Raw genomic sequence first — 13,073 nt, forward strand, 5'->3', positions numbered from 1 at the left:
TAGTTATGTACAGGAGACTGGCTAACTCTAACTTGAAACTGGGGTGAGGAGCTAGTGATCCATGAGGCATCTGTTTGTGGATGTGCTTTGCTACTGGGGCTGGAGATGAAGGAGGAAAATCCCATGAAAAGACCCCCTCAGGCCCCACAGTCCTGTGTGTCTAACTGATCCCCAGAGACAGAAGGCATTGCCAGGTGAGGGGCACCCAGCTCAGCTCCGGGCATAGGAAGGGGGAGTCGAAGCTGTACATGGAGAGAACAGGAGACAGCCCCCTCCCTGGGAGGACAGGCACATCCTGGCCCAACAGCAGCTGCAGGTGCTCCATGGAGTGTCCATCTGTGGACACCTGAGGGAGAGGCTGGCTCTGGAACAAATATGGGAGGTCTCCAGAGGACCCCCAGATGTGCATGCTGCATGGATAACATGGGGAGGGGAGAGCCTATGTGGATGTTATGGGAAGAAGAACCAGTGTGCGTGGTCAGTGTGCTAAAATGACTTCACTGGTAACCAATGGCCAGAGAGACTGGGGGACACACAGGTTAGAGCAGTGCTTTTCACATGCTCTGTACTGAAGGATCGTTGTTTCTCCCCAAATCCACTGCGGGCCAATAATTTTATAAAACACAATAAAACATTGCAACAATGTCAAATTGCTATAAAAATTTCTAAACACCTCTTTTCACTTTCCATTCTTGTCACTTCACAGACCAGAAGGTCCATGGACCACAGCTTGAGGAATACAGGGCTGAAGTACATACCCCTTCACTTTGCATGGGATTAGGGAGTAATCCCAACCTGATAGGATGGCAGATCTGAGAGAGATTTATGCAGTCCACCTGGCCCAGAATCTCACCTTCTCTTTTCTGTTTTAGCCCTCGCTAAAGGGCTTTAGCATCAGGTCTTGCACAGGCGCCTTGGACTAGCTCTTGGAGTAGACACTTGAGATAAATTGTTTATGAAGTTGAGTTAATCACCCAATAATAACTAAGACTCCTAAGTGACATCCATTGTGCTTTCATTACTCAACCATTATAGCCCTGGAGAGTGAGGGGCTGCAGTATTTAAACCACCAACTGCAGTATTTAAACCATGTTAGGTGCTTAAAGGCAGGACCTTGACTATAGCTAATACACGGGGAAAACCAGTTTTCAGTAAGATTTTCAAACATGCAAGGAATGTTCTGAGCCTTTAATTAATTAAGGTTCCCTTTAAAATAGCTGACAATAAAACCAAAAATAAACAAAATTTCCTCCACTCAGCAAAGGAACCCATCAACAAGATGAAAAGGCAACCTGGGGAATGGGAGAAAATACTTGCAACCCACCTATCTAATAAAGGGTTAATATCCAAAATATACAAGGATCTCACACAACTTAGTAGCAAAATCCCCAATAACCCAATTTTAAAATGGGCAAATGACTTAAATAGACATTTTTCTCAAGAAGACTTACAAATAGGCAACAGGTACATGGAAAGGTGTTCATCAATGCTAACCATCAGGGAAATGCAAGTCAAAACCACAATGAGATATCACCTCACACCTGTCAGGATGCCCATTAACAAAAAGACATGAAGTAACAAATGCTAGTGAGGGATGTGGAGAAAAGAGAACAGAACCCTTGTGCACTGTTGGTGGGAATGTAAATTGGTGCAGTCACCATGGAAAACAGTACAGTTTCCTTAAGAAATTAAAAGTAGAACTACCATATGATCCAGAAATCCCACCTCTGGGTATACATTCAAAGGAAACAAATTCATTCTCTCAAAGGAAAATCTGTACTCCCATGTTTATTGCAGCATCATTCAAAATAGTCAAGGTATAGAGACAACTTAAATGTCAATCAGTGGATGAATAGATAAAAAAAAGTTATAAAATGTGATATATATATATATATATACACACACACATATATACATATTAACATATATAATCTAAAATAAAATGTTGTAAAATGTGATATATATACACACATACATACATATATCAGTTCAGTTCAGTTCAGTCGCTCAGTCGTGTCCGACTCTTTGCGACCCCGTGAATCGAGGCACACCGGGCCTCCCTGTCCATCACCAACTCCCAGAGTCTACCCAAACCCATGTCCATTGAGTCAGTGATGCCATCCAACCATCTCATCCTCTGTCATCCCCTTCTCCTCCTGCCCCCAATCCTTCCCAGCATTAGGGTCTTTTCCAATGAGTCAACTTTTCACATGAGGTGGCCAAAGTATTGGAGTTTCAGCTTCAACATCAGTCCTTCCAATGAACACCCAGGACTGATCTCCTTTAGGATGGACTGGTTGGAACATCTCGCAGTCCAAGGGACTCTCAAGAGTCTTCTCCAACACCACAGTTCAAAAGCATCAATTCTTTGGCGCTCAGCTTTCTTCACTGTCCAGTCTCACATCCATACATGACTACTGGAAAAACCATAGCCTTGACTAGACGGACCTTTGTTGGCAGAGTAATGTCTCTGCTTTTTAATATGCTATCTAGGTTGGTCATAACCTTCCTTCCAAGGAGTAAGCGTCTTTTAATTTCATGGCTGCAATCACCATCTGCAGTGATTTTGGAGCCCCAAAAAATAAAGTCTGACACTGTTTACACTGTTTCCCCATCTATTTCCCATGAAGTGATGGGACCAGATGCCATGATCTTAGTTTTCTGAATGTTAAGCTTTAAGCCAACTTTTTCACTCTCCTCTTTCACTTTCATCAAGAGGCTCTTTAGCTCTTCGCTTTCTGCCATAAGGGTGGTGTCACATACGTGTATATATATATATACATATATATACACACACACATATATATATACATATATACACATATATACATATATATATACACACATATATATACGTATATATATATATATATATATATATATATATAGACACACACATACACTGTGCTGTGCTTAGTTGCTCAGTCATGTCCGACTCTTTGCGACCTTATGGACTATAGCCCACCAGGCTCCTCTGTCCATGGCAATTCTCCAGGCAAGAATACTGGAGTAGGTTGCTACGCTTTCCTCCAGGGGATCTTCCCAACCCAAAGACTGAACCCAGGTCTCCCACATTGCAGGCGGATTCTTTATCATCTGAGTCACCAGGGAAGCCCAAGAACACTGGAGTGGGTAGCCTATCCCTTTTCCAGGGGATCTTCCCAACCTAGGAATCAAACCTGGGTCTCTCTCATTGCAGGAGGATTCTTTACCAGTTGAACTACACTGTGAACACACACACACACACACACACACACACACACACACACACAGGAATAGTATTTAGCCTAAAAAAAGAAGGAAATCCTGTCATTAGCAACAACATGGGTGAAGCTAGAGGGCATTAGGCTAAGTGAAACAAGCCAGACAAAGACAAGTACTGAATGGTATCACTTATATGTGGAATTTTAAGTCAAACTCAGAGAAACAGAGATTGAAAAGTGGTTGCCAGGGGCTGGGGGTGAAGGAAATAGAAAGAGTTTGGTGAACGGGTACAAACTTCCAGTTATAAGATAAATAAGGTCTGAAGATCTAATGTACAGCATGGTGATTATAGTAAATAACACTTCATTGTATAATTGAAATTTGCTAAGGGAGTAAAAGTGAAAAGAAAAAAGTAAACATAGGAAGAGATGAATGTATTCATTAGCTTGATTTGGGGGAGGATCTTTTCACCATGTACACATATATCAAATCATCACATTATATATTTCAGATATCTTACAATTTTTGTCAATTATACCTTTATAAAGCTACCAAACAAAAGACTAAAATAAGATAAAATAAAACAAGAGAAGATAAACAGAATAAAGTAAAATAAACTACTTGAGCTCTGGGGATAGGCACTAGGCCCTGGGGCTCCTAAGAGGAGGCAGAAGTACCTAGAAATATCAGCCTCAGGAACACAGTTCTGCCCCAGAGTCAGGACTGCCTTGGTATACACACACAAAGTATGCTTTAATTGCCTCCAGTATTTCTATAGTTTTTTGCTGCTGAAAGTCACTGCCACCTTTTAGCTTCTGGAACTGGTGACCCAGGCAATGAGATCATCCCGGGGAGGCCAAGAGGAACTATTCTGTACATTCAGTCAATGTTATATGAAGTCATAACTGAGGCCCATTGTCTATCACCTGTCAAGCAAGGGTCCCCCCTCCTGTCAGGATTATATCTGATTATATTATATATATATATAATTATATCTGATTATTTCTCTTTTGTGTGCAGTCTCTGGGCACCCCAACATCCAGCTTCTTCTCATCTTCAGTTTTTCTTTGGAACTTTTAACACTGTGCTTTGTTAATTATTTCCGTAATGAAATCAGACTCTTATCTTTTCATTTATTCCTTCACCTTAAGGATTATCTTTGGCAGGTGAGTGGGGGAAGGGGTGGTGGAAAGGCTCTTTAAAAAAATTGTTTATCTTTAGTTGAAGCATGTGGCATCTAGTTCCCTGACCAGGGATTGAACCTGAGCCTCCTGCACTGGAAGGGCAGAGTCTTAGCCTCTGGACCACCAGAGAGGTCAATTTCAAAAAGTCTTTTTGGGTAGAGGGCCCACCAGAGATGTCCCAGGTCAAGAGTACTTCTCACTTAGCCAGGGTATATTAATCCCTCATTCCCTTGTCCAGCTTCCTAACCCAGGAGGATGTCCAGTTCCTAGTCAGCAGTCACCCAGAGCATGCTCAGTCATCAAGACTAGCTGGCTCCTTGCTGCAAATGCCTGATGAGCATCTCTGACCATGCAGCCCAATTCACCAAGAGCCAAACATCACTTCCCCCCAACCCCACCTTCTTTCATCCAAGCACTGATATTTTCATCAGTGAGCTTCAAGCACTTAATTTGGGAAAGATTTCACTGAAGCCCCACCTAAGTTTATATTCTATAGAAGAACTGCCCTACCAGGAGTGTGGTAATAAAAGGGCCATGTAACCATATCTGTTTGGCAAGCTCCCACTCTATATGTACCTCATGGCGATTTCAAAAGGAAGTTGGCATGTTAAAGACTCTAAGTCTTGGAGTAAAGATATCTTTTTACCCTTTTTTTAAGTATAGGAATTCTCAAACATACTCATATCCTATTGTGTTTGCTTCATGAAAAACAACCACCACCATAACAGCAAGAGTTTCATGGCCACTGGGCTAAGAGGTCTTGTACATTCCTTCAACAGACATTATCAGGTGCCTTGTATGCGACAAGCCCTCTAATAAGGAATGGAGATATACCAGGAAACAGCACAGACCCATTCCTGCCTTTTCGTTTAGATGTCATGATAACTCCTAAGATGTATGTATTTTTTTCCTCATCGCTAAGAAGGGATGATAAAGCTCAGAGAGGTTAAGCAACTTGACTAATGGTCAAATGTAGATCTCACTGACTCTGAAATTAGTATTATTGAAAAGTTGGCACTATATTGCCTATATCATACTATTGAGTTGGCCAAAAAGTTCATTTCAGTTTTTCCATAAGATGGTAAAACCGAAATGAACTTTTTGGCCAGTCCAATACTTTGAGCTCAGTTAAAATGACCCCTGAGTTAGGAAATGTGATGAATGATTCAGGAAATCTGATAGATGCAGCTCTCCACCTTCCAGACACAGCCTGTAACCTCCCTGGGCTTTGCCTCTGCATCATGCTGTCCTCACTGGTAACCTCTTCCCTCTCTGTTTCCACCATCACAATGCTGCTCACTCTGCAGGGGCAGCTTAAGACCCATCTGGCCAACAAGATCTCCCTCCCCATTGTTGCCTAGGGGAAATTTTCCTCCCCCAAACTCAAGGAGCTCACCCAGGCTGCACCATCACTGGACACTTAGGATAATATATTTCACATGATTACTATACTCCTGAGTATACGTCTTTCTCCAATGAGTAAGTCTTTAATTTTTTCCTTGAGGATTGACAGTCTTTTCTTAAAGCTCTTGGTTATCTCCCGCTAAGTCTTACAATATTCAATTCAGTGTTTCAAGACCATCTGACTAAAAGCTTTTATAAATCTCTGCTCCAAACCCTTTAGCAACATGCTGTGACTTCCTTCTGCTTTCTTCCCTCCCTCAATTCCCATCATGCAGGACAGATGGCCCACTGGTGAGACATGATTCCCCCCACAGCATAAACAAACCCCAAGGGGACTGAAGTCACAGTTTGCTATGAATATCCTTCACTGATCAGTTACTTAACTCTACATCTGTGTAAGTTTATATTCCAGACCAGTTTGACAAAACTCTCAAGGTCAACCCCCCCTCTACACTCTTTGTGAAAGAGCCAGGTACAACTTAGATACACAGAAAGACTAGGACCTAAGGCCACAGTATGTTCCAACATGCTATAACTAAATATAAACACATTCAATGGTGGCATTCAAGGTGAAATATTAGTTACAAAATTCCTTTCTGGGGGATAAATTTTCCTGAAATAGAATATATGTATAAGCATACACACACATATATATTTATGTGTATTTATGTGTATGTATACTTATATACAAAATAATAAAATGAAAATATACATTAAGTTTACTTTCTTAGTTGACAACCAAAAAGTCTATTTAGAACTACAGCTCCTCCTATTTTAAAATAATTGAGTTAAAGATTGACTTTTCAAATTTGGCAGGGCATACAAATTATAATTGGGCTTCCCAGGTGATTCAGTGGTAAAAAAATCCGCCTGCAATGCAGGAGATGCCGGTTTGATCTCTGGGTCAGGAAGATCCTTGGAGAAGGAAATGGCAACCCACTCCAGTATTCTTCCCTGGAGAATCTCATGGACAGAGGAGACTGGCAGGCTACAGTCCGTGGGATCAAAAAATAGTCGGATATGACTTAGCAACTAAACAGTAACAACAACACAAATTATAACTAACCTTAAAACATTCATTCAGTAAGTATTTTTATGATTATTTTGGCTTACCCTACAAATTCTCACAAGTCTCAAGCCAGGGCCACTTTTTAAGGCAGTATACAAAGGAGGCATATCAGTATGGCCCAAGTCTGCTGGGCTGATGGGGAAAAGCCAATTGGTATGGGCTCAGTGGGAGTGATAAAAATTAAAAAAAAAAAAATTGACTAATGCTGGGCTACAATATTTTAATAATCCAAGAGAGTAAAACACACAAAGTTTCCATATAAGCACCACTGCTTATTAAATTGCGCTACACCTTTTCCTAGTTGTGTATATCAATCCATCAATAACATTAAGAAGGAGACAAACTAAGCAGCCACCGTGATGGTCCTATTCTCAGGGAGCTGACAATTCTAAAATAGAGGCAATCCTGGAACATAGGCATGTACAGAAAGAACAGGTACTGAGATCTGAGCACGAGGTTTGGGGGTGGTGTTGGCACTTGGTCTCAAGGCTTACGATTCCTATTAGTTACCTGACTTTGGACCCGGCCATGTCTCAGTTACTTATGTGCCAAATAGAGATGATCAAAACATGCTTTTAAACATATTATTTTGTTTAAATCTTTATAACAACCCAGTTCAGTAGACTAAAACAATACAAAACACTTTATAAATAGTATCTATTGATACTATCCTATAACAGAAATAGATTTTCTCCCATTATAGTTCTATGAAGTCCATAGCTCTATAAAAAGGAATAAACTGTCTCCAATATTTCAGAACATATAAGTCAACTCGAGTCTGACAAGAGCTTCAGTAGCTGACAGCTGACACCTGGATCCACACCAGAGGTGGGACGCAGAGAGTTCCTCTATCTCCTTCCCCTGCCAAAGAGCTGGCTAATAGATGAAGGAGGCAGAGGTCACTCAAGGCCTGCTCCCAGCAGGACCTGATATGGTGGAGGGGGGGTCCCGAGGGAACATGAGTCAGGCATCTGTCATCATCACCCCTGCAGCTTTACACAGCATCAGGGACCAATAGCCTCAGGAGGCTGCAGCAGAGTCAGGCTGAGAAAGACTCAACTATGCCTCTGGAGAGACAATGAGGCCATGTGGTCTTCAGAACCACACCCACATCCAGGAATTCTGATGCAGAGCAGAGGGGCCACTGCTACTTGGGGACATTAGGGTAGGAAGAATGCCAAGAACAACTGGACCAAGGGACCCATAATGTCCATCCCATCTCTAAAATCTATGACTCCCTCATTCTCATTCCACACCCACCCAAGCTCAGATCAAATGTAAGAATCAACTGATGGAAACATACACGAAAATTCATCTTCCTTCCTACTGACCATGGGCTGGAGTTGGATATAAGTCACGGTCTGGAAATAGAGAATGGCAGAGAACCAAGAATAACAGACCTAACAAGCTAGGGGGAGCTGGAAAAAGGAACAGCTCACTCTGGGATCTGAGGATAATGTACAAGTTCTGGTGGAGGGTTCTTAGATACAGGATACAGGGAGGCCAGAGTAGGGCAGATGCAGTGCATGTAGGAAAGGGAAAGGGGATGGTTACTCAGGGCCGTGTCCTTGGTTACTCTATGTTTTGCAGAGTTCCACAAGGGTGACAAGAGATAGTTTAACATGTTTTTCTTGCTAAATTAATATTGAGTAAAACAGGTGCCAGAAACTTGTAACTTTCTAAGCTGTAGTGGCTATAACTTCCCTTGAATCTAATAAAACTGTCTTCAGTCACAAACCAGAGTTTAGCCAGGATAGATGAAAGGTATTTAATCTTTTGCAGCAACCAGATTTACTCTGAGTTTAGACCCTCTTTTTAATAGATGGCTGTATTTTTTTCCCCAAAATATTAGGGTGTAGCAGTTTGCTTATTTTTTAAAACACCAAATGGCACTCTAATTGCCTTGAAAAATGATAGAAGCATTGCACTTTTCAGAGAAAAATTATGGAATATAAAAAAGTTTTAGAAGAGAAGAATCCAGGTTAACATATCTTCAGTTAGATTTTGATAAAGATTCTTTTTGTGAGCTCAAATGCTTAAGGCACCTAAAAATTTCAAAATTTTCCCTTAAAATTCTTGTTTTTTTGAAAGTTATGAACAGTGATTTTTCTCTAGGTTTATTTAGAGGTATGTAAGCTTTAGAAACCTGTATGTAGGTCATGAAACAACAGTCAGAACTGGACATGGAACAACAGACTGGTTCCAAATAGGAAAAGGAGTACGTCAAGGCTGTATATTGTCACTCTGCTTATTCAACTTATATGCAGAGTACATCATGAGAAACGCTGGGCTGGATGAAGCACAAGCTGGAATCAAGATTGCCGGGAGAAATATCAATAACCTCAGATATGCAGATGATATCACCCTTATGGCAGAACTCAAAGAAGAACTAAAGAGTCTCTTGATGAAAGTGAAAGTGGAGAGTGAAAAGGTTGGCTTAAAGCTCAACATTCAGAAAACTTAAGATCATGGCATCCGGTCCCATCACTTCATGGCAGATAGATAGGGAAACAGTGGAAATAGTGGCTGACTTTATTTTTCTGGGCTCCAAAATCACTGCAGATGGTGACTGCAGCCATGAAATTAAAAGACACTTACTCCTTGGAAGGCCAGTTATGACCAACCTAGATAGCATATTAAAAAGCAGAGACATTACTTTGCTGACAAAGGTCCATCTAGTCAAGGCTATGGTTTTTCCAGCGGTCATGTATGGATGTGAGAGTTGGACTATAAAGAAAGCTGAGCGCCGAAGAATTGATGCTTTTGAACTGTGGTGTTGGAGAAGACTCTTGAGAGTCCCTTGGACTGCAAGGACATCCAACCAGTCCATCCTAAAGGAGATCAGTCCCGGGTGTTCATTGGAAGGACTGATGTTGAAGCTGAGACTCCAATACTTTGGCCACCTCATGCGAAGAGCTGACTCACTGGAAAAGACCCTGATGCTGGGAAAGATTGAGGGCTGGAGGAGAAGGGGACAATAGAGGATGAAATGGCTGGATGGCATCATTGACTCGATGGACATGGGTTTGGGCGGACTCAGGGAGTTGGTGATGGACAGGGAGGCCTGGCATGCTGTGTGTGGTTCATGGAGTTGCAAAGAGTTGGACACGACTGAGTGACTGAACTGAACTGAACTGCAGCTTTATCTATTTCCTGGTTGCACAATCAAGTTATATCATCTCTTTAAGCCACAAATTCTGCCAACTTGCTATGAATATATCACCTATCTCACACAGATGTAAAGATTAAAAGACTAGTACACCACTAGCCCCATGATCTCAGTCCTGGTTGTACTTCAGGACCACCTGGAACTTAAAACAAAATGGTGGCCAGGACCTAGTCCAAAGACTCCCATTCAATTGGTGAGGCTGAGACACTGGTATTTTTTAAAGCTTCACAATGGTTGAGACCAACTGACTAGAGTAACGATGGAGTGACCATATTATTAAAATGATCAGTGTCTATATTTTACTGATAACATTGCTGTTGTTGTTCAGCTGCCAATTCACGTCTGACTCTTTGCAACCCGTTGGACTGCAGCATTACTGATAATGTATATCAGTTAAATAAATTATAATACACAGGGCTTTTAAATTGTAATATAAAATTTTATTATTTCCTGTGCCATCTACCTCAGTGCTTTTGGAGGGAAATAACAAGTTTTAAATTTTTTTCCTCCTCTTTTACTACCCTTGCCATTGGGTAAAACCTTGTTCTATCCTCCCAGTGAGGGTTTTGAGTCAGAGATGCTCACTTATATCTCTCCATCTCAGCCAGGCTGAAATTCTTGGCAAAAACCAGTTCAAAGGCTGCAGGGCCTCAAAGCAAGAACTGCTGGTCCCCTGATACACAAGGTTTTTATATTCAAAAAAAGAAAACCCCAAGATCTAGATAGTCACGACAGAAGCTCTCCTGCTTCTTTAAGGATCCTAAGGCTAGTGCAGGAAAAAAGTGCACATGGACAATAAATATTCCTTCCCCCACTGCCCTTCACCAGCATACCCTCTTCTGAGGAACAGGAAAGAGGAAGGACAGAGGTGGGGGATACCCAGCCTTACTTCTGTTAAATTCCTGCAAAGAGACAATCCTTTTTGAGACTTTGTAACTGTTGTTGAAATCACTCTATAGTAAAAGATAACACTTTATACCATGCAGGTAGAACTTTCTATATTTAGAAAGATATTATATTAAATTATATTTCAATTTATTAATTGAAAAACACTTAAACCCGAACACTCAATGAAGTTAAAATCTTACCTGGAAAGATGCTCAGTCCTCTGTTTACTTCTAAGCTAATGATCAGAGCTCGAGCTGTGATGCTAAAAATTTGTCGCGGTGCAAAGTTCAAACCATCTGTAACCTGAAAATTAAAGCCTCCTGACATTGCTCCTTCAAAAGAAGAAATTACACTCTGGTCAGTCTGGTCATTTTGCAAAAGCCACCCACTTTCACCTTCTCGCACACCTGATCTCCCCGCAAAGCTGCTCCTATCAATTTGAGAGTTAGTTAACACGGTCACCAAGCTCACCAAATCAAATACTGCCAAAACACAAAATGAAAAGAATACCAGTAAAGGTCTAAAATACATATTCCCACCTCATTCTCTCCTGAAAGTAATAAAAGAAAGCAAAGATGTCACCTCCAAGAAATTTTTTTAAAAATTTAAGACATGTTCATTACCTGTCTTTTATTATCTTAAGAGTCAATTTATACCAATAAAAGTAATACAAGGATGCCACACACACATGCATCCCTTAGCAGTTTCTGAACTACTTACTGATAACACTTACTTGATGATAATGAAAATCAAAACTAGAGGGAAGTAAATAACACATCCCTCCCCCCAAATCCTCCCATTATTCATCTATCTCTGTTTCCTGCTAAGAGGGGAAAGAGAAAAGTGGAGAAAGATTTGGCCCCAGTTTTGTTAAATTCCTGCAAAAAGACAATTCTACTCTCATACTTCTGTCAAGGGATCAGTGACATCAACAAAGTTATAAGTTAACTTATGTGTGAAACAGAAGTTGGGCCAGGCCCCCTATTGATCCTGTTCCCCGGAGTGCTTTACCAGTCTGACTCCCAAAGCACCAGGCAAGATCACCACGCAGAGAGCATGACGATCACAGTCCCCCCACCTTTTGAAATTGTTCATGCAAGAGTAAATGTGCAGCCCACAGGTCTCTGCATCATGTAATGGGTAGAAATGCCCTCCTCCTTGCCCTCAGGGACATGTGGCAAGGAACAAAGGAGGCGTGATCAGGACCTGCAATCACCTACAAGTACTCCCTTAATAACATGATTTAATAAAAGGCTGGTTGATGACTTAACCTTCTCTTAAGTCTCTGTTATTTAAGCAAACCCAGAGAGTTCTGACTCCTCAAAATAAAAGGTTACAGCCTTTAAACATTTTTTCCCCAATACACTGGAGTCACCATATTTAAAAAAAAAACAGAGGAAGAGAATTCTGGGTCTGCCTAATTTAGAACAGAGGCGCAGAGCCAAATGTTATTTTTGTTTGTTTGCTCCTTTTTACTAGAAATAGCACTTTGAAAGTTGTATTTAATTAAATGTGAAACTATGGAGAAAATGTTTTCTGCTATTAGGCACTTTGAACATTTCATGAATTCGGAAACAAAATGGAAATGGAATCCAAAGGAATTGTAGCAAAATGAATACTAGAACAGTGCACTAGGTACACTAACTATCATACAAATTATGACCAAAGAGACAGACAGAGGGAAACATGAAAGTAGCTGTGACCTGTGGATTTTATTGTACAACCTTAGATTCTCCTGACCTGACAGTACTTTCAGAAGGGCAACCTGAAATCACTTATCCCCCCACTTCTTGGCTCTATCGACCTACTTAGGTTGTTATGTGGAATAATGAATTAGACTAATGGCGGAGCACTTTGCAGATATAAATGCTAAGAGAGACTAATTAAACCTAAGCCTTTGTTTGGGGCTGCTGAGGGACAGAGGTAGCAGGGAGAACCAGCTGGTTTCAGCAAGAGGCTCATCTGCAGCTGGGCTCCTGCCACTTTGAAAGCTATTACTGCCTCCAGGTCCATTTAGAAAATGTGATGGATTGACTCTCAAAAGAGCTTGATTTTAACTCTCCTTTCTGCTTTTTTAGGAGAAATTATTTTCTCTATTTGCCAAAAGCAAATATTGACCTGGTAGTTGACAAACAAATCAATCCAAAGAGCTAAT

General features: G+C 41.0%; 1 protein-coding gene across 1 annotated transcript in view; it reads right to left on the reverse strand.

Annotated features, from left to right (window-relative positions):
- LOC145516548 (chondroitin sulfate proteoglycan 4-like) overlaps positions 1-13,073 on the reverse strand; it is a 73,838-nt gene that overhangs the window by 22,231 nt on the left and 38,534 nt on the right. The window contains exon 7 of the mRNA XM_081517769.1: positions 11,119-11,250. Coding sequence (XP_081373895.1) covers positions 11,119-11,250 — 132 coding nt within the window. The remainder of the gene's footprint in view (positions 1-11,118; positions 11,251-13,073) is intronic.

The sequence above is a fragment of the Giraffa tippelskirchi genome, chromosome 8 (assembly GCF_054371585.1).
Source record: "Giraffa tippelskirchi isolate mGirTip1 chromosome 8, T2T-mGirTip1v1.2.pri, whole genome shotgun sequence".
NCBI lineage: Eukaryota > Metazoa > Chordata > Mammalia > Artiodactyla > Giraffidae > Giraffa > Giraffa tippelskirchi.